The 25,528-nt window shown below is 41.2% G+C and overlaps 1 protein-coding gene across 6 annotated transcripts in view; it reads left to right on the top strand.

The window, feature by feature from the left end:
* GPLD1 (glycosylphosphatidylinositol specific phospholipase D1) overlaps positions 1 to 25,528 on the top strand; it is a 65,105-nt gene that overhangs the window by 6,614 nt on the left and 32,963 nt on the right. For all 6 annotated transcript variants that reach the window (XM_039325441.1, XM_039325442.1, XM_039325437.1 and 3 more), the window contains 3 exons: positions 781 to 836; positions 2,011 to 2,089; positions 2,961 to 3,058. In XM_039325441.1, coding sequence (XP_039181375.1) covers positions 781 to 836; positions 2,011 to 2,089; positions 2,961 to 3,058 — 233 coding nt within the window. The remainder of the gene's footprint in view (positions 1 to 780; positions 837 to 2,010; positions 2,090 to 2,960; positions 3,059 to 25,528) is intronic.

Genomic DNA, 25,528 nt, shown 5'->3' with positions numbered 1-25,528 from the left:
ATCAACTGCTTGGTTGGCTTTTTTTTTGACACAACTCTTTGGACATCCATTGTCAAAACAAGGCCATTGATCAGCTAATATGTCTATGAGAGGTGGGGCTTTTCCTTATGCAGATATTTTGATCAGATGCGGGGAAGTTTTATTTGAAGACTTGAGTTTAGAACTAAACTCGCTGTTGAAACAGGCCTGCTTGAAAGCAATCGATCCATGAATTGAGAGGTGCCTGCTTGGCCTCAGCCTAAACCGAGTGTCAAAACAAGCCTATCAAGCAGATGATCATCTGGATTGCCTAATAAAACAGGAGAGCCTTTTCTGTCTTAGAGAGACCACTGCCCTGGCTTACCCACATTGAGGATTTTTGACAGCTGACTATATTCATGATTGGCAGATAGAATCCTGCTGGTTGAGGTAATTCAGGAAAAAGCAGCAAAATCAGAGACAATAGTAAATGTTTTGATTGACCTGCCTGGCACACATGAAATCAAGATACAACTATCTGGTCACAAGCCAGAGCAGAGGACGGAGAAGCCGGTGAGGGATCTGTAATGGGGACAGAACATTTTATGTCAGTATAATTTTTATTGGCTGAAGGACAGAGGGGATAACATTTTAATTGAACTGTGGGGAAAGACCCAGCATTTTTGGAAAGCATGTGTGAGTACCTATATAAAATGTGGATCTTTATTCACTGAAAAGCTGTAGCTGATCCCTCCTTACAGTTTCTCTATCCCATTACAAATGTACATTGCTAAATGTATTGTGATCTTATTTATTTTTCAGCTCATAGAGCGCTGGAATTTTTCAGCCAGCAAGATGGACAAGTTGACTATCGTAAGGTAGAGGGTTTAATTATTGTAACGTGAATCAGTTGTTCACATGACCTCAGGACACTGCAACCTTCTTAAATATGAGTCAGTTGCCAAGCATCCAAATTTTCTCATGTAACCATGGGGAAGCTACAATGGTCATAAGTGTGAAAAAGTCATACGTTACTTTTTTAGTGCCGTTGTAATGTTGAATGGTCACTAAACAAATGGTTGTAAGTCGAGGACTGCCTGTATAACAACAAAAGTAGAATAAGAATTCAAAAACAACTAGGAAACACCAATAAGAAAAGGAGATGAAGAACAAGATGTTGAAGGTAGCCAAGATGGAACTCAAAAGGGATTCTAGCCACTCTAATCCAAGGCCTGGAAGAAGAGCCAGATCTTCAAGACTGTCTAGAATGTTATCAGAGTTAGAGCCACTCAGATTTCAGGATGAACTTTATTTCAGAGGATAGATACTGTAATGGAGAAAGTGTGCAGCCTGGGTCCCAAAGGTTGACACCACTTAATTGAACGAACTGAAGCATGCCATCCCTGTTGGTTTATATCAACCAGGAAAACAGCATACATAAATATGGGATAGGTTTTAATTGCGTTTTTAACTGTAGTCACTTTGTTGGGTGGGAGGAAAAATAAATAATAATTTAAATACCAATCTGTACAGTGTTTTACTGTTTCAGCTACTTAACTACGTATGTAAGCTATTAACTACATGTGTAGGAAGCTCTTTCACTGACCAGCATAATCGTTTCCTAAAAGTTGATAGATTCCAATAAGCTTCTGATTTTATGCTTGGAAACGAAAGATAGATATCTATAGAGTGTATTGTTGTTGAAAGATATGAGGAGGGATAGTAAGGGTATGTCGAGGACAGCTCTCAGAATTTTCTGTAATCATGTTCAAGGGCATCATATTGAAAAAGGTGGACATTTGGATTCAAGATAAGTTACTTTACTGCAGAAATTACTGTTAATGAGTTTTAGTCAAGGGAGATCCCTATGAAGAACAACTTTTTAATAATTTGATACTAAAGATAAATCATGTGGAGTGACTTATCTCTGTCATGCCTTCTGTAATCTTTCAGGGGAATGATTTTGATTTTGCTAAATAAACATAAAATCTGCAGCATTATAATAATAGCCTTTCAATACTTACATATTTGTTTCTTTGTTCTATTCTGCAGCTAATACTAGCTCACCAAGATGCATATCAAGCAGGAAGTCTGTATCCTGATGCTTTTTATTCTGGCCTCTGCCAAAATGGTAGGAGACCCTAGGTCAAATATTATTTTTTAATATGATCACATTATTGCAAAAGTAGACCAGTCCATTTATTTATGAAATTGGAAAATACATCAATAAGTGTACAATGAGAACCTGTCTTCTTTACACTCTACTGAGGCATTCCTCTTCTTGACTAATTGTGGTTTTACTTTATTATCTTGGCTTATAAAGATAAATCATATTTTAAATAGCCCATGTTCGGATCTAACAATATTGCATATCCAATGGTGGGATTCAAATATGTAAACAACTGGTTCTCTGTGTGGATGCCACTTCCGGAAGTCCATTCTGGGCCTGAGCAACAAAAATTAGCTACCAGTTCTGCCGAAGTAGTGTGAACCAGCTGAATCCCACCACTGTGCGTATCATATTAAAATCAGGGCACGCACAGTGAACAGATAAATTCTATTTTAAATCAAGCTTGACGTCTGGTGATTTTGTGGATATACCAATGCAGTGCAGAATTTGCTTCCCACTGCATTCTTCAGGGAATTTTTAATCTTGGCATGGGATCTTGGATGTTTTTATTATTCACATTATTTGGGTTTTATTAAATGTTTTGCTGCATACCTTAAAATATTTTCATGTAATATTTTGCCGTCAAAATGTTACTGAATGTTATATTCTGTATGACTAAAATGCAACATGTAATCAGGCATGTCAAACTCACGACGTCATGTGATATCGCACGACGTATCGCGACTTTTCCCCCATTGCCAGCAATGGGGTGGGTGCAGTTTCATTGTGATGCATCTGGCCCACGCGCCAGCAGTTTGACATGCCTAATGTAGATTAAATATGAGTTGTTATGGTTTTTGAAAAAAGTAAGCCTTGTCCTCTGAATTGTCAGGATTGTTCCATTATGTTTCTGAAGATACTCATTGGTCACCTTTCCTCAACACAAGTATCCATTACATCAGAAAGAACTATCCACAGCCATGGGAAGAGGTAATACATTTTCCATCTGTTGTTCCCTGTGAAGCCCTGAATACTCTTTTCAAAAACTGTGTTTCTCCCTCGCCTTTTCACCCAAAGATAGAAAGTAAAGAAAAAAATTGACAATTCTTTTGGTGATCAATTAGGCAGCTGTTTTAATTAGCTAAAAGCAGAGCTTTAGATCAGGGGTCTTCAAACTTGGCCCTTTTATGACTTGTGGACTTCAACTCCCAGAATTCCTCAGCCAAGCAATGCAAGTCATAAAAGGGCCAAGTTTGTAGACCCCTGCTTTAGATTCTGCTCTCATTCTATCTGACTTCTGGTGGAAATACGTACTACTTTACTAAAAAAAAAAAAAATGTAGTTGAATATGTAGCAGTCAATAAAAGCTACCCCAGGATCATTCAGATAAGGTAAACAAATAGTCTTTTGGAATTATCCTTTATTCTTCTACTGCTGATTCTCAACTAGTCAGCTATACCGTAATTACAATGATCATATTTTTCTGGAAAAAATAAAAGACAACCCTGAAAAGGGGGGGGGAATATAAAAGAGGTTCATAAGGATAAAACATTTTAATTGTTTATATTTATAACTTTTTACAAATTTACAAATGCAAATTCAAGAGCAAAACTAACTTTAACCCTAAGTGGAATTTCTCCAATGGGATTTTTCCATGTATTTTACAGGAAACATTGATAGTATAGGCTCGAAAAGTCAATGCCCACCTAAACATATCCAAGCACTCCAAGTTTGTTGGCGATATGCATTTTGGTCTCCGAGTTCATGGTGACCTAACCCTAACCCTAAATGGAATTTTCCCCAATGGGATTTTGCCATGTATTTTACCAGGAAACATTGATAGTATAGGCTTAAAAAGTCAATGCCCCCCTAAGGATATCCAAGGACTCCGTGTTTTTTTTTTATTGAAAATTTTTTAAAATTTTTACAAAAAAGAAACAACCCTACCCGACCCACCCCAACCCTCCCACTCCCTCCCTCAACCTTCCCAGAGCTGAATATAGGCTTAATTAAAGTTTCTAAAATCTTACAAAAAGAATATGAATCATAAATATGTCTAAATACATTACTTAAACAATTTATAAAATACAATAATATATATATATAAAAAAGCATAAATATTAGAAGAAAAAAAATTGCTTAAAAAGAAAAAGAATAAAGAAAAAGAAAGAAGAAAAGAAATATAAGAAAGTAAAATAAAAATACAAAAATATAAAGAAAGAGGGAAAAAAATACAATCTCTAAAATATTAAAATTTGTATATAAGTTATTGAAAAACTAAGTAATATTTTTTATATCCAACTTATATTGTATAAAATCTATTCATTTTTCCCATACCACATAAAACTTCTCTTGCGATTGGTCCTTTAAAAAAGCCGAAATCTTTGCCATTTCCGCCAAATAAGAAACTTTAAAAAACCACTCTTGCAAAGTAGGCAAAGATTCCTTCTTCCAATATTGCCCTACTAACAACCTTGCGGCTGTAATTAAATTTAGCATCAATATAACCTCCTTAGTATCACAATCAGTAACAATACCTAGCAAAAACAATTGAGGAGTAAATTTTACCCTCCTTCTAAAAATTCTTTGAATATTCCACCATATCTTAATCCAAAAGGCTTTTATATTTTTACACGACCACCAGATATGATAATAAGTAGCATCCAAACAACCACATCTCCAACATTTAGGCTGTAAGTCAGGATACATACGAGACATTTTTTGTGGATCAAGGTGCCATCTGTAAAACATTTTATAAAAATTCTCCCTTAAGTTCTGGGCTTATGTAAATTTAACATTCCTCACCCAGATGGTTTCCCAGGTATCTAGTAGAACTGGTTCACCAAGATTTTGTGCCCATTTAATCATACATTCTTTAATTAATTCTGGTTCTGAATCCAATTCTACTAGCACCCCATAAATTCTTTTAATATGAGTTCGTCTTTGATCTTTTACTTGTTTAAGAAAATTTTCATCTTCTCTAATCAGGCCCACATTACGATCTATCTTCCATCTATCCACTATTTGTCTATACTGAAACCATGAATATATAATATTTTCTTGTGCTAAATCTTCCAAAGATTTTAACTGCCAATTTTTACCATCCCATCTGAGTAGTTGTGCGTAAGAAACACTATCCATCTTGACTCCTCTCCTTATCCCCTCTATCGCATGCCAAGGTATAGTCCATAATGGTATTTTAAAATCATTTCTATAATATTTCCTCCAAACCCGAAGTAAAAAAATCCTTATAATATGAGATTTAAAAACCCAATCAACTTTTTTATTAAAAATTAAATAGGCATGCAAACCAAAAAGTAAATCCCAACCCTCCAAGAGCAGTATTTCTGCATTTGTTAAATTAACCCAATCACTAATTAATGTTAAGGTCACAGCATCATAATACAATTTCAAATTTGGTACCTTGAGTCCACCTCTCTCACGAATATCTTGTATAATTTTGAGCTTTACTCTTGGTTTTTTCCCTGCACAGATAAATTTATTGATACCTTTCTGCCATTCATTTAAATTAACCTCATTCTTTAAGATGGGTATCATTTGAAATAAAAAAAGGAACTTAGGCAGGACATTCATTTTAATCGCCGCAATTCTTCCCAAAAGAGATAATTGCAACTTCTCCCAATTTTTCAAATCTCTTTGTATCCTGACCCACAACCTTTCATAATTATTTTTATACAATTTTACATTAGAGACAGATAAAGTAACCCCCAGGTATTTTACCTTATCAGCACGGGTCATTCTTTGCTCTTTGATCTCTGTTTGTCACGACCACTCCGCCAGTAGCTTTCCAGCAACCATCACACCTTGTCCTTCAGACTGCTGTTCCACCTCTTTACCATCCAGAACTTTCTGCATCATAGGTGATGGTGAGCCTGCTCCCAGGACCGAACTGTAAAACTCCTTTGCTTTAGTGACTGTATTAAGTCTATAATGCGTCCCCGCATGGCTCACGACAATACCCATCGGGATCTCCCATCTGAATGGCATCATTCTTGTTTTGAGTTCATTAGCTAGAAAAGCAAAATCTTTTCTCTTTCTTAAAATTTTAGATGAGATCTCCTTTAAAATAATAACATCTTGAGCAGCAATCTGAAACCTCTTATTATAGAAAGCTTGTATTATTTCATTACGCAGAGATCTCTTTGCAAAATAAATCACCACATCTCTTGGTAAGTTCTTCTGTTTTGCGACCCAGGAGTTAACTCTGTAAACTTTTTCCACTTCTCTACGTATTCCATCTTTCTCCCTATTCAAAATAACGGCAAAGTCATTTACCACAATCTCTGTCAGATCTTGATGCATATCCTCTTTCAGGCCCCTGATTCTTAAAGCACATTCCATTTCCCTGTACTGAGACATAAGAATGTCATCTTGTGAAATTTCCATCTTTTTTTCCATGCCTTCAAATTTATCTTCCAAAATGTCGACCTTATCTACGACCACTTCAACTCTAGAATCAAGCTTCTCAACCACAGAAGCAAGTCCTGATAGAGCCATAACTATATCTTGCCTCAATATAGTGTTATTCTGCTCTAACAGGTTCTTCATTTCTCCTCTGGGATTTTGCCATGTATTTTACCAGGAAACATTGATAGTATAGGCTTGAAAAGTCAATGCCCCCCTAAGGATATCCAAGGACTCTGTGTTTGTTAGTGATATCTATTTTGGTCTCTTAGTTCAGGGGACCTAACCCTAATCGTATGTGGAATTTTCCCCAATAGGGGTTCCCCATTTATTTTACCAGGAAACCTACATTAAGCATGCTCGAAAAGTAAGTACGCTCTTAAGCATACCCAAGCACTCCGAGTTTGTTGGCGATATGCATTTTGGTCTCCGAGTTCACGGTGACCTAACCCTAACCCTAAGTGGAATTTTCCCCAATGGGATTTTTCCATGTATTTTACCAGGAAAAATTGATAGCATAGGCTCTAAAAGTCAATGCCCTCCTAAGGATATCCAAGGAGTCCGAGTTTGTTGGCGATATCAATTTTGGTCTCCACGTTCACGGCGATCTAACCCTAACCCAAAGTGGAATTTTCCCCAATAGGATTTTCCAATGTATTTTACCTGGAAACCTACCTTAGACAGGCTCGAAAAGTAAGTACCCTCCTAAGCATACCCAAGCATTCTGAATTTGTCGGCAATATTCATTTTGCTCTCCGAGTTGACGGTGACCTAACCCTAACCCTAAGTGGAATTTTCCCCAATGGGATTTTTCCATGTATTTTCCCAGGAAACATAGATAGAGCAGGCTATAAATGTCAGTGCCCTCCTAACCATACCCAAACACTCCGAGTTTGTTGGCGATGTCTATTTTGCTCTATGAGTTCATAGTGACCTAACCCTAACCCTAAGTGGAACTTTCCTCCTATGGGATCTTCCCATGTATTTTTCCAGGAAACATAGATAGGGCAAGCTAGAAAAGTAACTGCCCTCCTAACCATACCCAAGCACTCCGAGTTTGTTGGCGATGTCCATTTTGCTCTATGAGTTCATGGTGACCTAACCCTAACCCTAAGTGGAATTTTCCTCCAATGGGATTTTCCCATGTATTTTCCCAGGAAACATAGGGCAGGCTAGAAAGGTCAGTGCCCTCCTAACCATACCCAAGCACTCCAAGTTTGTTGGCGATGTCCATTTTGCTCTATGAGTTCATGGTCACCTAACCCTAACCCTAAGTAGAATTTTCCCCAATGGGATTTTTCCATGTATTTTCCCAGGAAACATAGATAGAGCAGGCTATAAATGTCAGTGCCCTCCTAACCATACCCAAACACTCCGAGTTTGTTGGAGATGTCTATTTTGCTCTATGAGTTCATAGTGACCTAACCCTAACCCTAAGTGGAACTTTCCTCCTATGGGATCTTCCCATGTATTTTTCCAGGAAACATAGATAGGGCAAGCTAGAAAAGTAACTGCCCTCCTAACCATACCCAAGCACTCCGAGTTTGTTGGCGATGTCCATTTTGCTCTATGAGTTCATGGTGACCTAACCCTAACCCTAAGTGGAATTTTCCTCCAATGGGATTTTCCCATGTATTTTCCCAGGAAACATAGGGCAGGCTAGAAAGGTCAGTGCCCTCCTAACCATACCCAAGCACTCCAAGTTTGTTGGCAATGTCCATTTTGCTCTATGAGTTCATGGTCACCTAACCCTAACCCTAAGTAGAATTTTCCTCCAATGGGATTTTCCCATGTATTTTCCCAGGAAACATAGATAGGGCAGGCTAGAAAAGTAACTGCCCTCCAAACCATACCAATGCACTCCGAGTTTGTTGGCGATATACATTGTGCTCTATGAGTTCATGGTGACCTAACCCTAACCCTAAGTGGAATTTTCCTCCAATGGGATTTTCCCATGTATTTTCCCAGGAAACATAGATAGGGCAGGCTAGAAATTTCAGTGCCCTCCTAACCATAACCAAGCAGTCCGAGATTGTTGATGTTGTCTATTTTGCTCTATGAGTTCATAGTGACATAACCCTAACCCTAAGTGGAATTTTCCTCCAATGGGATTTTCCCATGTATTTTCCCAGGAAACATAGATAGGGCAGGCTAGGAATGCTTAGGAGAATATCATAAGAAACTTGGTAATATCATAAGAACTTGGTAATATTACAAGAAACATAGTAATATCTTAAGAAACTTGGAGAGCAAAATTGACATTGCTAACAAACTCTTGGGTATGGTTAGCGTTAGGTCACCATGAACTCATAGAGCAAAATGGACATCGCCAACAAACTCGGAGTGCTTGGGTATGGTTAGGAGGGCAGTTACTTTTCTAGCATGCCCTATCTATGTTTCCTGAGAAAATACATGGGAAAATCCCATTGGAGGAAAATTCCACTTAGGGTTAGGGTTAGGTCACTGTGAACTCATAGAGCAAAATGTATATCGCCAACAAATTCGGAGTGCTTGGGTATGGTTAGGAGGGCACTGACATTTCTAGCCTGCCCTATCTATGTTTCCTGGGAAAATACATGGGAAAATCCCATTGGAGGAAAGTTCCACTTAGGGTTAGGGTTAGGTCACTATGAACTCATAGAGCAAAATGACATCGCCAACAAACTCGGAGTGCTTGGGTATGGTTAGGAGGGTACTGACATTTCTAGCCTGCCCTATCTATGTTTCCTGGGAAAATACATGGGAAAATCCCATTGGAAGAAAATTCCACTTACGGTTAGGGTTAGATCACCATGAACTCATAGAGCAAAATGGACATCGCCAACAAACTCGGAGTGCTTGGGTATGGTTACGAAGGCAGTTGCTCTATGAGAAATTTCAGTGCCCTCCTAACCATAACCAAGCAGTCCGAGTTTGTTGGTGTTGTCCATTTTGCTCTATGAGTTCATAGTGACATAACCCTAACCCTAAGTGGAATTTTCCTCCAATGGGATTTTCCCATGTATTTTCCCAGGAAACATAGATAGGGCAGGCTAGAAAAGTAACTGCCCTCCAAACCATACCAATGCACTCCGAGTTTGTTGGCGATATACATTGTGCTCTATGAGTTCATGGTGACCTAACCCTAACCCTTTTTTCCTCCAATGGGATTTTCCCATGTATTTTACCAGGAAACATACATAGGGCAGCCTAGAAAAGTCAGTGCCCTCCTAACCATAGCCAAGCACTCCGAGTTTGTTGGCGATGTCCATTTTGCTCTATGAGTTCATAGTGACCTAACCCTAACCCTAAGTGGAATTTTCCTCCAATAGGATTTTCCCATGTATTTTCCCAGCAAACATAGATAGGGCAGGCTAGAAATGTCAGTGCCCTCCTAACCATACCCAAGCACTCCGAGTTTGTTGGCGATGTCCATTTTGCTCTATGAGTTCATAGTGACATAACACTAACCCTAAGTGGAATTTTCCTCCAATGGGATTTTCCCATGTATTTTCCCAGGAAACATAGATAGGGCAGGCTAGAAAAGTAACTGCCCTCCAAACCATACCAATGCACTCCGAGTTTGTTGGCGATATACATTGTGCTCTATGAGTTCATGGTGACCTAACCCTAACCCTAAGTGGAATTTTCCTCCAATGGGATTTTCCCATGTATTTTCCCAGGAAACATAGATAGGGCAAGCTAGAAATTTCAGTGCCCTCCTAACCATAACCAAGCAGTCCGAGTTTGTTGATGTTGTCTATTTTGCTCTATGAGTTCATAGTGACATAACCCTAACCCTAAGTGGAATTTTCCTCCAATGGGATTTTCCCATGTATTTACTCAGGAAACATAGATAGGGCAGGCTAGAAAAGTAACTGCCCTCCTAACCATACCCAAGCACTCCGAGTTTGTTGGCGATATACATTTTGCTCTATGAGTTCATAGTGACCTAACCGTAACCCTAAGTGGAATTTTCCTCCAATGGGATTTTCCCATGTATTTTCCCAGGAAACATAGATAGGGCAGGCTAGGAATGCTTAGGATAATATCATAAGAAACTTGGTAATATCATAAGAACTTGGTAATATTACAAGAAACATAGTAATATCTTAAGAAACTTGGAGAGCAAAATTGACATTGCTAACAAACTCTTGGGTATGGTTAGCGTTAGGTCACCATGAACTCATAGAGCAAAATGGACATCGCCAACAAACTCGGAGTGCTTGGGTATGGTTAGGAGGGCAGTTACTTTTCTAGCATGCCCTATCTATGTTTCCTGAGAAAATACATGGGAAAATCCCATTGGAGGAAAATTCCACTTAGGGTTAGGGTTAGGTCACTGTGAACTCATAGAGCAAAATGTATATTGCCAACAAATTCGGAGTGCTTGGGTATGGTTAGGAGGGCAGTTACTTTTCTAGCCTGCCCTATCTATGTTTCCTGGGAAAACAAATGGGAAAATTCCATTGGAGGAAAGTTCCACTTAGGGTTAGGGTTAGGTCACTATAAACTCATAGAGCAAAATGGACATCGCCAACAAACTCGGAGTGCTTGGGTATGGTTAGGAGGGCACTGACATTTCTAGCCTGCCCTATCTATGTTTCCTGGGAAAATACATGGGAAAATCCCATTGGAGGAAAATTCCACTTAGGGTTAGGGTTAGGTCACTATGAACTCATAGAGCAAAATGGACATCGCCAACAAACTCGGAGTGCTTGGGTTTGGTTAGGAGGGCACTGCCCTATCTCTGTTTCCGGGGAAAATGCATGGGAAAATCCCATTGGAGGAAAATTCCACTTAGGGTTAGGGTTAGGTCACTATGAACTCATAGAGCAAAATAGACATCGTCAACAAACTCAGAGTGCTTGGGTATGGTTAGGAGGGCACTGACATTTCTAGCCTGCCCTATCTATGTTTGCTGGGAAAATACATGGGAAAATCCCATTCGAGGAAAATTCCACTTAGGGTTAGGGTTAGGTCACTATGAACTCATAGAGCAAAATGGACATTGTCAACAAACTCGGAGTGCTTGGGTATGGTTAGGAGGGCAATTACTTTTCTAGCCTGCCCTATCTATGTTTGCTGGGAATATACATGGGAAAATCCCATTGGAGAAAGTTCCACTTAGGGTTCCAGTTAGGTCACTATGAACTCATAGAGCAAAATGGACATTGCCAACAAACTCAGAGTGCTTGGTTCTGGTTAGGAGGGCACTGACATTTCTAGCCTGCCCTATCTATGTTTCCTGGGAAAATACATGGGAAAATCCCATTGGAGGAAAATTCCACTTAGGGTTGGGGTTAGGTCACTATGAACTCATAGAGCAAAATGGATATCGCCAACAAACTCGGAGTGCTTGGGTATGGTTAGGAGGGCACTGACATTTCTAGCCTGCCCTATCTATGTTTGCTGGGAATATACATGGGAAAATCCCATTGGAGGAAAATTCCACTTAGGATTAGGGTTAGGTCACTATGAACCCATAGAGCAAAATGGACATCGCCAACACATTCGGAGTGCTTGGGTATGGTTAGGAGGGCAGTTACTTTTCTAGCCTGCCCTATCTATGTTTCTTGGGAAAATACATGGGAAAATCCAATTGGAGGAAAGTTCCACTTAGGGTTAGGGTTAGGTCACTATGAACTCATAGAGCAAAATGGACATTGCCAACAAACTCGGAGTGCTTGGGTATGGTTAGGAGGGCACTGACATTTCTAGCATGCCCTATCTATGTTTCCTGGGAAAATACATGGGAAAATCCCATTGGAGGAAAATTCCACTTAGGGTTAGGGTTAGGTCACTATGAACTCATAGAGCAAAATGGACATCGCCAACAAACTCGGAGTGCTTGGGTATGGTATGAAATTTCCTCCAATGGGATTTTCCCATGTATTTTCCCAGGAAACATAGATAGGGCAGGCTAGAAAAGTAACTGCCCTCCTAACCATACCCAAGCACTCCAAGTTTGTTGGCGATGTCCGTTTTGTTCTATGAGTTCATAGTGACCTAACCCTAACCCTAAGTGGAACTTTCCTCCAATGGGATTTTCCCATGTATTTTCCCAGGAAACATAGATAGGGCAGGCTAGAAAAGTAACTGCCCTCCTAACCATACCCAAGCACTCCAAGTTTGTTGGTGATGTCCATTTTGCTCTATGAGCAAAATGATAGATAGGGCAGGCTAGAAATGCTTAGGGTAATATCATAAAAAACTTGGTAATATCATAAGAACTTGGTAATATCATAAGAAACATGGAGAGCAAAATGGACATTGCTAACAAACTCTTGGGTATGGTTAGCGTTAGGTCACCAAGAACTGATAGAGCAAAATGGACATCGCCGACAAACTCGGAGTTTTTGGGTATGGTTAGGAGGGCCGTTACTTTTCCAGCCTGCCCTATCTATGTTTCCTGGGAAAACAAATGGGAAAATCCCATTGGAGGAAAATTCCATGTAGGGTTAGGGTTAGGTCACCATGAACTTATAGAGCAAAATGGACATCGCCAACAAACTTGGAGTGCTTGGGTATGGTTAGGAGGGCACTTACTTTTCTAGCCTGCCCTATCTATGTTTCCTGGGAAAACAAATGGGAAAATTCCATTGGAGGAAAGTTCCACTTAGGGTTAGGGTTAGGTCACTATGAACTCATAGAGCAAAATGACACCGCCAACAAACTCAGAGTGCTTGGTATGGTTAGGAGGGCACTGACATTTCTAGCCTGCCCTATCTATGTTTCCTGGGAAAATACATGGGAAAATCCCATTGGAGGAAAATTCCACTTAGGGTTGGGGTTAGGTCACTATGAACTCATAGAGCAAAATGGACATCGCCAACAAATTCGGAGTTCTTGGGTATGGTTAGGAGGGCACTGACATTTCTAGCCTGCCCTATCTATGTTTGCTGGGAATATACATGGGAAAATCCCATTGGAGGAAAATTCCACTTAGGATTAGGGTTAGGTCACTATGAACCCATAGAGCAAAATGGACATTGCCAACAAACTCGGAGTGCTTGGGTATGGTTAGGAGGGCACTGACATTTCTAGCATGCCCTATCTATGTTTCCTGGGAAAATACATGGGAAAATCCCATTGGAGGAAAATTCCACTTAGGGTTAGGGTTAGGTCACTATGAACTCATAGAGCAAAATGGACATCGCCAACAAACTCGGAGTGCTTGGGTATGGTATGAAATTTCCTCCAATGGGATTTTCCCATGTATTTTCCCAGGAAACATAGATAGGGCAGGCTAGAAAAGTAACTGCCCTCCTAACCATACCCAAGCACTCCAAGTTTGTTGGCGATGTCCGTTTTGTTCTATGAGTTCATAGTGACCTAACCCTAACCCTAAGTGGAACTTTCCTCCAATGGGATTTTCCCATGTATTTTCCCAGGAAACATAGATAGGGCAGGCTAGAAAAGTAACTGCCCTCCTAACCATACCCAAGCACTCCAAGTTTGTTGGTGATGTCCATTTTGCTCTATGAGCAAAATGATAGATAGGGCAGGCTAGAAATGCTTAGGGTAATATCATAAGAAACTTGGTAATATCATAAGAACTTGGTAATATCATAAGAAACATGGAGAGCAAAATGGACATTGCTAACAAACTCTTGGGTATGGTTAGCGTTAGGTCACCAAGAACTGATAGAGCAAAATGGACATCGCCGACAAACTCGGAGTTTTTGGGTATGGTTAGGAGGGCCGTTACTTTTCCAGCCTGCCCTATCTATGTTTCCTGGGAAAACAAATGGGAAAATCCCATTGGAGGAAAATTCCATGTAGGGTTAGGGTTAGGTCACCATGAACTTATAGAGCAAAATGGACATCGCCAACAAACTTGGAGTGCTTGGGTATGGTTAGGAGGGCACTTACTTTTCTAGCCTGCCCTATCTATGTTTCCTGGGAAAACAAATGGGAAAATTCCATTGGAGGAAAGTTCCACTTAGGGTTAGGGTTAGGTCACTATGAACTCATAGAGCAAAATGACACCGCCAACAAACTCGGAGTGCTTGGGTATGGTTAGGAGGGCACTGACATTTCTAGCCTGCCCTATCTATGTTTCCTGGGAAAATACATGGGAAAATCCCATTGGAGGAAAATTCCACTTAGGGTTAGGGTTAGGTCACTATGAACTCATAGAGCAAAATGGACATCGCCAACAAACTCGGAGTCCTTGGGTATGGTTAGGAGGGGAGTTACATTTCTAGCCTGCCCTATCTATGTTTCCTGGGAAAATACATGGGAAAATCCCATTGGAAGAAAATTCCACTTACGGTTAGGGTTAGATCACCATGAACTCATAGAGCAAAATGGACATCGCCAACAAACTCGGAGTGCTTGGGTATGGTTACGAAGGCAGTTGCTCTATGAGAAATTTCAGTGCCCTCCTAACCATAACCAAGCAGTCCGAGTTTGTTGGTGTTGTCCATTTTGCTCTATGAGTTCATAGTGACATAACCCTAACCCTAAGTGGAATTTTCCTCCAATGGGATTTTCCCATGTATTTTCCCAGGAAACATAGATAGGGCAGGCTAGAAAAGTAACTGCCCTCCAAACCATACCAATGCACTCCGAGTTTGTTGGCGATATACATTGTGCTCTATGAGTTCATGGTGACCTAACCCTAACCCTAAGTGGAATTTTCCTCCAATGGGATTTTCCCATGTATTTTCCCAGGAAACATAGATAGGGCAGGCTAGGAATGCTTAGGATAATATCATAAGAAACTTGGTAATATCATAAGAACTTGGTAATATTACAAGAAACATAGTAATATCTTAAGAAACTTGGAGAGCAAAATTGACATTGCTAACAAACTCTTGGGTATGGTTAGCGTTAGGTCACCATGAACTCATAGAGCAAAATGGACATCGCCAACAAACTCGGAGTGCTTGGGTATGGTTAGGAGGGCAGTTACTTTTCTAGCATGCCCTATCTATGTTTCCTGAGAAAATACATGGGAAAATCCCATTGGAGGAAAATTCCACTTAGGGTTAGGGTTAGGTCACTGTGAACTCATAGAGCAAAATGTATATTGCCAACAAATTCGGAGTGCTTGGGTATGGTTAGGAGGGCAGTTACTTTTCTAGCCTGCCCTATCTATGTTTCCTGGGAAAACAAATGGGAAAATTCCATTGGAGGAAAGTTCCACTTAGGGTTAGGGTTAGGTCACTATAAACTCATAGAGCAAAATGGACATCGCCAACAAACTCGGAGTGCTTGGGTATGGTTAGGAGGGCACTGACATTTCTAGCCTGCCCTATCTATGTTTCCTGGGAAAATACATGGGAAAATCCCATTGGAGGAAAATTCCACTTAGGGTTAGGGTTAGGTCACTATGAACTCATAGAGCAAAATGGACATCGCCAACAAACTCGGAGTGCTTGGGTTTGGTTAGGAGGGCACTGCCCTATCTCTGTTTCCGGGGAAAATGCATGGGAAAATCCCATTGGAGGAAAATTCCACTTAGGGTTAGGGTTAGGTCACTATGAACTCATAGAGCAAAATGGACATCGTCAACAAACTCAGAGTGCTTGGGTATGGTTAGGAGGGCACTGACATTTCTAGCCTGCCCTATCTATGTTTGCTGGGAAAATACATGGGAAAATCCCATTCGAGGAAAATTCCACTTAGGGTTAGGGTTAGGTCACTATGAACTCATAGAGCAAAATGGACATTGTCAACAAACTCGGAGTGCTTGGGTATGGTTAGGAGGGCAATTACTTTTCTAGCCTGCCCTATCTATGTTTGCTGGGAATATACATGGGAAAATCCCATTGGAGAAAGTTCCACTTAGGGTTCCAGTTAGGTCACTATGAACTCATAGAGCAAAATGGACATCGCCAACAAACTCAGAGTGCTTGGTTATGGTTAGGAGGGCACTGACATTTCTAGCCTGCCCTATCTATGTTTCCTGGGAAAATACATGGGAAAATCCCATTGGAGGAAAATTCCACTTAGGGTTGGGGTTAGGTCACTATGAACTCATAGAGCAAAATGGACATCCGCAAACAACAAATTCGGAGTTCTTGGGTATGGTTAGGATGGGCACTGACCATTCCTAGCTGCCTATCTATGTTTGATGGGAATATACAAGTGGGAAAATCCCATTGGAGGAAAATTCCACTTAGGATTAGGGTTAGGTCACTATGAACCCATAGAGCAAAATGGACATCGCCAACACATTCGGAGTGCTTGGGTATGGTTAGGAGGGCAGTTACTTTTCTAGCCTGCCCTATCTATGTTTCTTGGGAAAATACATGGGAAAATCCAATTGGAGGAAAGTTCCACTTAGGGTTAGGGTTAGGTCACTATGAACTCATAGAGCAAAATGGACATTGCCAACAAACTCGGAGTGCTTGGGTATGGTTAGGAGGGCACTGACATTTCTAGCATGCCCTATCTATGTTTCCTGGGAAAATACATGGGAAAATCCCATTGGAGGAAAATTCCACTTAGGGTTAGGGTTAGGTCACTATGAACTCATAGAGCAAAATGGACATCGCCAACAAACTCGGAGTGCTTGGGTATGGTATGAAATTTCCTCCAATGGGATTTTCCCATGTATTTTCCCAGGAAACATAGATAGGGCAGGCTAGAAAAGTAACTGCCCTCCTAACCATACCCAAGCACTCCAAGTTTGTTGGCGATGTCCGTTTTGTTCTATGAGTTCATAGTGACCTAACCCTAACCCTAAGTGGAACTTTCCTCCAATGGGATTTTCCCATGTATTTTCCCAGGAAACATAGATAGGGCAGGCTAGAAAAGTAACTGCCCTCCTAACCATACCCAAGCACTCCAAGTTTGTTGGTGATGTCCATTTTGCTCTCTGAGCAAAATGATAGATAGGGCAGGCTAGAAATGCTTAGGGTAATATCATAAAAAACTTGGTAATATCATAAGAACTTGGTAATATCATAAGAAACATGGAGAGCAAAATGGACATTGCTAACAAACTCTTGGGTATGGTTAGCGTTAGGTCACCAAGAACTGATAGAGCAAAATGGACATCGCCGACAAACTCGGAGTTTTTGGGTATGGTTAGGAGGGCCGTTACTTTTCCAGCCTGCCCTATCTATGTTTCCTGGGAAAACAAATGGGAAAATACCATTGGAGGAAAATTCCATGTAGGGTTAGGGTTAGGTCACCTAGAACTTGATAGAGCAAAATGGACATCGCAACAAAAATTGGAGTGACTTGGGTATGGTAGGAGGGCACTTACTTTTCTAGCCGCCCTATCTATGTTTCATGGGAAAAACAAATGGGAAATTCCATTGGAGGAAAGTTCCACTTAGGGTTAGGGTTAGGTCACTATGAACTCATAGAGCAAAATGACACCGCCAACAAACTCGGAGATCTTGGGTATGGTTAGGAGGGCACTGACATTTCTAGCCTGCCCTATCTATGTTTCCTGGGAAAATACATGGGAAAATCCCATTGGAGGAAAATTCCACTTAGGGTTGGGGTTAGGTCACTATGAACTCATAGAGCAAAATGGACATCGCCAACAAATTCGGAGTTCTTGGGTATGGTTAGGAGGGCACTGACATTTCTAGCCTGCCCTATCTATGTTTGCTGGGAATATACATGGGAAAATCCCATTGGAGGAAAATTCCACTTAGGATTAGGGTTAGGTCACTATGAACCCATAGAGCAAAATGGACATTGCCAACAAACTCGGAGTGCTTGGGTATGGTTAGGAGGGCACTGACATTTCTAGCATGCCCTATCTATGTTTCCTGGGAAAATACATGGGAAAATCCCATTGGAGGAAAATTCCACTTAGGGTTAGGGTTAGGTCACTATGAACTCATAGAGCAAAATGGACATCGCCAACAAACTCGGAGTGCTTGGGTATGGTATGAAATTTCCTCCAATGGGATTTTCCCATGTATTTTCCCAGGAAACATAGATAGGGCAGGCTAGAAAAGTAACTGCCCTCCTAACCATACCCAAGCACTCCAAGTTTGTTGGCGATGTCCGTTTTGTTCTATGAGTTCATAGTGACCTAACCCTAACCCTAAGTGGAACTTTCCTCCAATGGGATTTTCCCATGTATTTTCCCAGGAAACATAGATAGGGCAGGCTAGAAAAGTAACTGCCCTCCTAACCATACCCAAGCACTCCAAGTTTGTTGGTGATGTCCATTTTGCTCTATGAGCAAAATGATAGATAGGGCAGGCTAGAAATGCTTAGGGTAATATCATAAGAAACTTGGTAATATCATAAGAACTTGGTAATATCATAAGAAACATGGAGAGCAAAATGGACATTGCTAACAAACTCTTGGGTATGGTTAGCGTTAGGTCACCAAGAACTGATAGAGCAAAATGGACATCGCCGACAAACTCGGAGTTTTTGGGTATGGTTAGGAGGGCCGTTACTTTTCCAGCCTGCCCTATCTATGTTTCCTGGGAAAACAAATGGGAAAATCCCATTGGAGGAAAATTCCATGTAGGGTTAGGGTTAGGTCACCATGAACTTATAGAGCAAAATGGACATCGCCAACAAACTTGGAGTGCTTGGGTATGGTTAGGTGGGCACTTACTTTTCTAGCCTGCCCTATCTATGTTTCCTGGGAAAACAAATGGGAAAATTCCATTGGAGGAAAGTTCCACTTAGGGTTAGGGTTAGGTCACTATGAACTCATAGAGCAAAATGACACCGCCAACAAACTCGGAGTGCTTGGGTATGGTTAGGAGGGCACTGACATTTCTAGCCTGCCCTATCTATGTTTCCTGGGAAAATACATGGGAAAATCCCATTGGAGGAAAATTCCACTTAGGGTTGGGGTTAGGTCACTATGAACTCATAGAGCAAAATGGATATCGCCAACAAACTCGGAGTGCTTGGGTATGGTTAGGAGGGCACTGACATTTCTAGCCTGCCCTATCTATGTTTGCTGGGAATATACATGGGAAAATCCCATTGGAGGAAAATTCCACTTAGGATTAGGGTTAGGTCACTATGAACCCATAGAGCAAAATGGACATTGCCAACAAACTCGGAGTGCTTGGGTATGGTTAGGAGGGCACTGACATTTCTAGCATGCCCTATCTATGTTTCCTGGGAAAATACATGGGAAAATCCCATTGGAGGAAAATTCCACTTAGGGTTAGGGTTAGGTCACTATGAACTCTAGAGCAAAATGGACATCGCCAAGCAAACTCGGAGTGCTTGGTATGGTTATGAAATTTCTCCAATGGGGTTTTCCCATGTATTGTTTCCCCAGGAAACAATAGTATAGGGCAGGCTTAGAAAGTAACTGCCCTCCTAACCATAAGACCCAAGGCACTCCAAGTTTGTTGGCGATGTCCTTTTGTTTATATGAAGTTTCAGAGTGACCTAACCTAACCCTAGAAGTGGAACTTCCTCCAATGGATTTTTCCATGTATTTTCCCAGGAAACATAGTAGGCAGGCTAGAAAAGTAAACTGCCCTCCTAACCATACCCAAGCACTCCAAGTTTGTTGGTGATGTCCATTTTGCTCTATGAGCAAAATGATAGATATGGCATGCTAGAAATGCTTATGGGTATATATCATAAGAAACTTGGTAATATCATAAGAACTTTATAATATCATAAGAAACATGGAGAGCAAAATGGACATTGCTAACAAACTCTTGGGTATGGTTAGCGTTAGGTCACCAAGAACTGATAGAGCAAAATGGACATCGCCGACAAACTCGGAGTTTTTGGGTATGGTTAGGAGGGCCGTTACTTTTCCAGCCTGCCCTATCTATGTTTCCTGGGAAAACAAAGGGAAAATCCCATTGGAGGAAAATTCCATGTAGGGTTAGGGTTAGGTCACCATGAACTTATAGAGCAAAATGGACATCGCCAACAAACTTGGAGTGCTTGGGTATGGTTAGGTGGGCACTTACTTTTCTAGCCTGCCCTATCTATGTTTCCTGGGAAAACAAATGGGAAAATTCCATTGGAGGAAAGTTCCACTTAGGGTTAGGGTTAGGTCACTATGAACTCATAGAGCAAAATGACACCGCCAACAAACTCGGAGATCTTGGGTATGGTTAGGAGGGCACTGACATTTCTAGCCTGCCCTATCTATGTTTCCTGGGAAAATAAAATGCATGGGAAAATCCCATTGGAGGAAAATTCCACTTAGGGTTAGGGTTAGGTCACTATGAACTCATAGAGCAAAATGGACATCGCCAACAAACTCGGAGTGCTTGGGTATGGTTACGAAGGCAGTTGCTCTATGAGTTCATGGTGACCTAACCCTAACCCTAAGTGGAATTTTCCTCCAATGGGATTTTCCCATGTATTTTCCCAGGAAACAGAGATAGGGCAGGCTAGAAAAGTAACTGCCCTCCTAACCATACCCAAGCACTTCGAGTTGGTTGGCGATATACATTTTGCTCTATGAGTTCATAGTGACCTAACCCTAACCCTAAGTGGAATTTTCCTCCAATGGGATTTTCCCACGTATTTTCCCAGGAAACATAGATAGGGTAGGCGAGAAATGTTAGTGCCCTCCTAACCATACCCAAGCACTCCGAGTTTGTTGGCGATGTACATTTTGCTCTATGAGTTCATAGTGACCTAACCCTAACCCTAAGTGGAATTTTCCTCCAATGGGATTTTCCCATGTATTTTCACAGGAAACATAGATAGGGCAGGTTAGAAATGTCAGTGCCCTCCTAACCATACCCAAACACTCTGAGTTTGTTGGCGATGTCCGTTTTGTTCTATGAGTTCATAGTGACCTAACCCTAACCCTAAGTGGAACTTTCCTCCAATGGGATTTTCCCATGTATTTTCCCAGGAAACATAGATAGGGCAGGCTAGAAAAGTAACTGCCCTCCTAACCATACCCAAGCACTCCAAGTTTGTTGGCGATGTCCATTTTGCTCTATGAGCAAAATGATAGATAGGGCAGGCTAGAAATGCTTAGGGTAATATCATAAGAAACTTGGTAATATCATAAGAACTTGATAATATCATAAGAAACATGGAGAGCAAAATGGACATTGCTAACAAACTCTTGGGTATGGTTAGCGTTAGGTCACCAAGAACTGATAGAGCAAAATGGACATCGCCGACAAACTCGGAGTTTTTGGGTATGGTAAGGAGGGCTGTTACTTTTCCAGCCTGCCCTATCTATGTTTCCTGGGAAAACAAATGGGAAAATCCCATTGGAGGAAAATTCCATGTAGGGTTAGGGTTAGGTCACCATGAACTTATAGAGCAAAATGGACATCGCCAACAAACTTGGAGTGCTTGGGTATGGTTAGGAGGGCACTTACTTTTCTAGCCTGCCCTATCTATGTTTCCTGGGAAAACAAATGGGAAAATTCCATTGGAGGAAAGTTCCACTTAGGGTTAGGGTTAGGTCACTATGAACTTATAGAGCAAAATGGACATCGCCAACAAACTTGGAGTGCTTGGGTATGGTTAGGAGGGCCCTTACTTTTCTAGCCTGCCCTATCTATGTTTCCTGGGAAAACAAATGGGAAAATCCCATTGGAGGAAAATTCCACTTAGGGTTAGGGTTAGGTCACTATGAACTCATAGAGCAAAATGGACATCACCAACAAACTCGGAGTCCTTGGGTATGGTTAGGAGGGGAGTTACTTTTCTAGCCTGCCCTATCTATGTTTCCTGAGAAAATACATGGGAAAATACCATTGGAGGAAAATTCTACTTACGGTTAGGGTTAGGTCACCATGAACTTATAGAGGAAAATGGACATCGCCAACAAACTCGGAGTGCTTGGGTATGGTTACGAAGGCAGTTGCTCTATGAGTTCATGGTGACCTAACCCTAACCCTAAGTGGAATTTTCCTCCAATGGGATTTTCCCATGTATTTTCCCAGGAAACAGAGATAGGGCAGGCTAGAAAAGTAACTGCCCTCCTAACCATACCCAAGCACTCCGAGTTGGTTGGCGATATACATTTTGCTCTATGAGTTCATAGTGACCTAACCCTAACCCTAAGTGGAATTTTCCTCCAATGGGATTTTCCCATGTATTTTCCCAGGAAACATAGATATGGTAGGCGAGAAATGTCAGTGCCCTCCTAACCATACCCAAGCACTCCGAGTTTGTTGGCGATGTACATTTTTCTCTATGAGTTCATAGTGACCTAACCCTAACCCTAAGTGGAATTTTCCTCCAATGGGATTTTCCCATGTAGTTTCCCAGGAAACATAGATAGGGCAGGCTAGAAATGCTTGGGATAATATCATAAGAAACTTGGTAATATCATAAGAACTTTGTAATATCACAAGAAACATGGTAATATCATAAGAAACTGGGAGAGCAAAATGGACATTGCTAACAAACTCTTGGGTATGGTTAGCGTTATGTCACCATGAACTCATAGAGCAAAATGGACATCGCCAACAAACTCGGAGTGCTTGGGTATGGTTAGGAGGGCAGCTACTTTTCTAGCATGCCCTATCTATGTTTCCTGAGAAAATACATGGGAAAATACCATTGGAGGAAAATTCCACTTACGGTTAGGGTTAGGTCACCATGAACTCATAGAGCAAAATGGACATCGCCAACAAACTCGGAGTGCTTGGGTATGGTTACGAAGGCAGTTGCTCTATGAGTTCATGGTGACCTAACCCTAACCCTAAGTGGAATTTTCCTCCAATGGGATTTTCCCATGTATTTTCCCAGGAAACAGAGATAGGGCAGGCTAGAAAAGTAACTGCCCTCCTAACCATACCCAAGCACTCCGAGTTGGTTGGCGATATACATTTTGCTCTATGAGTTCATAGTGACCTAACCCTAACCCTAAGTGGAATTTTCCTCCAATGGGATTTTCCCATGTAGTTTCCCAGGAAACATAGATAGGGCAGGCTAGAAATGTCAGTGCCCTTCTAACCATACCCAAACACTCCGAGTTTGTTGGCGATGTCCGTTTTGTTCTATGAGTTCATAGTGACCTAACCCTAACCCTTAGTGGAACTTTCCTCCAATGGGATTTTCCCATGTATTTTTCCAGGAAACATAGATAGGGCAGGCTAGAAAATTAACTGCCCTCCTAACAATACCCAAGCACTCCAAGTTTGTTGGCGATGTCCTTTTTGCTCTATGAGTTCATGGTGACCTAACCCTAACCCTACATGGAATTTTCCTCCAATGGGATTTTCCCATGTGTTTTCCCAGGAAACATAGATAGGGCAGGCTAGAAATGCTTAGGGTAATATCATAAGAAACTTGGTAATATCATAAGAACTTGGTAATATCATAAGAAACTGGGAGAGCAAAATGGACATTGCTAACAAACTCTTGGGTATGGTTAGTGTTAGGTCACCATGAACTGATAGAGCAAAATGGACATCGCCAACAAACTCGGAGTGCTTGGGTATGGTTAGGAGGGCAGTTACTTTTCTAGCCTGCCCTATCTATGTTTCCTGGGAAAACAAATGGGAAAATTCCATTGGAGGAAAGTTCCACTTAGGGTTAGGGTTAGGTCACTATAAACTCATAGAGCAAAATGGACATCGCCAACAAACTCGGAGTGCTTGGGTATGGTTAGGAGGGCACTGACATTTCTAGCCTGCCCTATCTATGTTTCCTGGGAAAATACATGGGAAAATCCCATTGGAGGAAAATTCCACTTAGGGTTAGGGTTAGGTCACTATGAACTCATAGAGCAAAATGGACATCGCCAACAAACTCGGAGTGCTTGGGTATGGTTAGGAGGGCACTGCCCTATCTCTGTTTCCGGGGAAAATGCATGGGAAAATCCCATTGGAGGAAAATTCCACTTAGGGTTAGGGTTAGGTCACTATGAACTCATAGAGCAAAATGGACATCGTCAACAAACTCAGAGTGCTTGGGTATGGTTAGGAGGGCACTGACATTTCTAGCCTGCCCTATCTATGTTTGCTGGGAAAATACATGGGAAAATCCCATTCGAGGAAAATTCCACTTAGGGTTAGGGTTAGGTCACTATGAACTCATAGAGCAAAATGGACATTGTCAACAAACTCGGAGTGCTTGGGTATGGTTAGGAGGGCAATTACTTTTCTAGCCTGCCCTATCTATGTTTGCTGGGAATATACATGGGAAAATCCCATTGGAGAAAGTTCCACTTAGGGTTCCAGTTAGGTCACTATGAACTCATAGAGCAAAATGGACATCGCCAACAAACTCAGAGTGCTTGGTTCTGGTTAGGAGGGCACTGACATTTCTAGCCTGCCCTATCTATGTTTCCTGGGAAAATACATGGGAAAATCCCATTGGAGGAAAATTCCACTTAGGGTTGGGGTTAGGTCACTATGAACTCATAGAGCAAAATGGACATCGCCAACAAATTCGGAGTTCTTGGGTATGGTTAGGAGGGCACTGACATTTCTAGCCTGCCCTATCTATGTTTGCTGGGAATATACATGGGAAAATCCCATTGGAGGAAAATTCCACTTAGGATTAGGGTTAGGTCACTATGAACCCATAGAGCAAAATGGACATCGCCAACACATTCGGAGTTCTTGGGTATGGTTAGGAGGGCAGTTACTTTTCTATCCTGCCCTATCTATGTTTCTTGGGAAAATACATGGGAAAATCCCATTGGAGGAAAGTTCCACTTAGGGTTAGGGTTAGGTCACTATGAACTCATAGAGCAAAATGGACATCGCCAACAAACTCGAAGTGCTTGGGTATGGTTAGGAGGGCAGTTACTTTTCTAGCCTGCCCTATCTATGTTTCCTGGGAAAATACATGGGAAAATCCCATTGGAGGAAAATTCCACTTAGGGTTAGGGTTATGTCACTATGAACTCATAGAGCAAAATAGACAACATCAACAAACTCGGACTGCTTGGTTATGGTTAGGAGGGCACTGAAATTTCTAGCTTGCCCTATCTATGTTTCCTGGGAAAATACATGGGAAAATCCCATTGGAGGAAAATTCCACTTAGGGTTAGGGTTAGGTCACCATGAACTCATAGAGCACAATGTATATCGCCAACAAACTCGGAGTGCATTGGTATGGTTTGGAGGGCAGTTACTTTTCTAGCCTGCCCTATCTATGTTTCCTGGGAAAATAAAATGGGAAAATCCCATTGGAGGAAAATTC

The sequence above is a fragment of the Crotalus tigris genome, unplaced genomic scaffold (assembly GCF_016545835.1).
Source record: "Crotalus tigris isolate CLP2741 ecotype Arizona unplaced genomic scaffold, ASM1654583v1 scf7180000024337.5909745, whole genome shotgun sequence".
NCBI lineage: Eukaryota > Metazoa > Chordata > Lepidosauria > Squamata > Viperidae > Crotalus > Crotalus tigris.
Note: the sequence above shows the minus strand (reverse complement) of the source record. Positions and strands in the feature narration are given on the sequence as shown.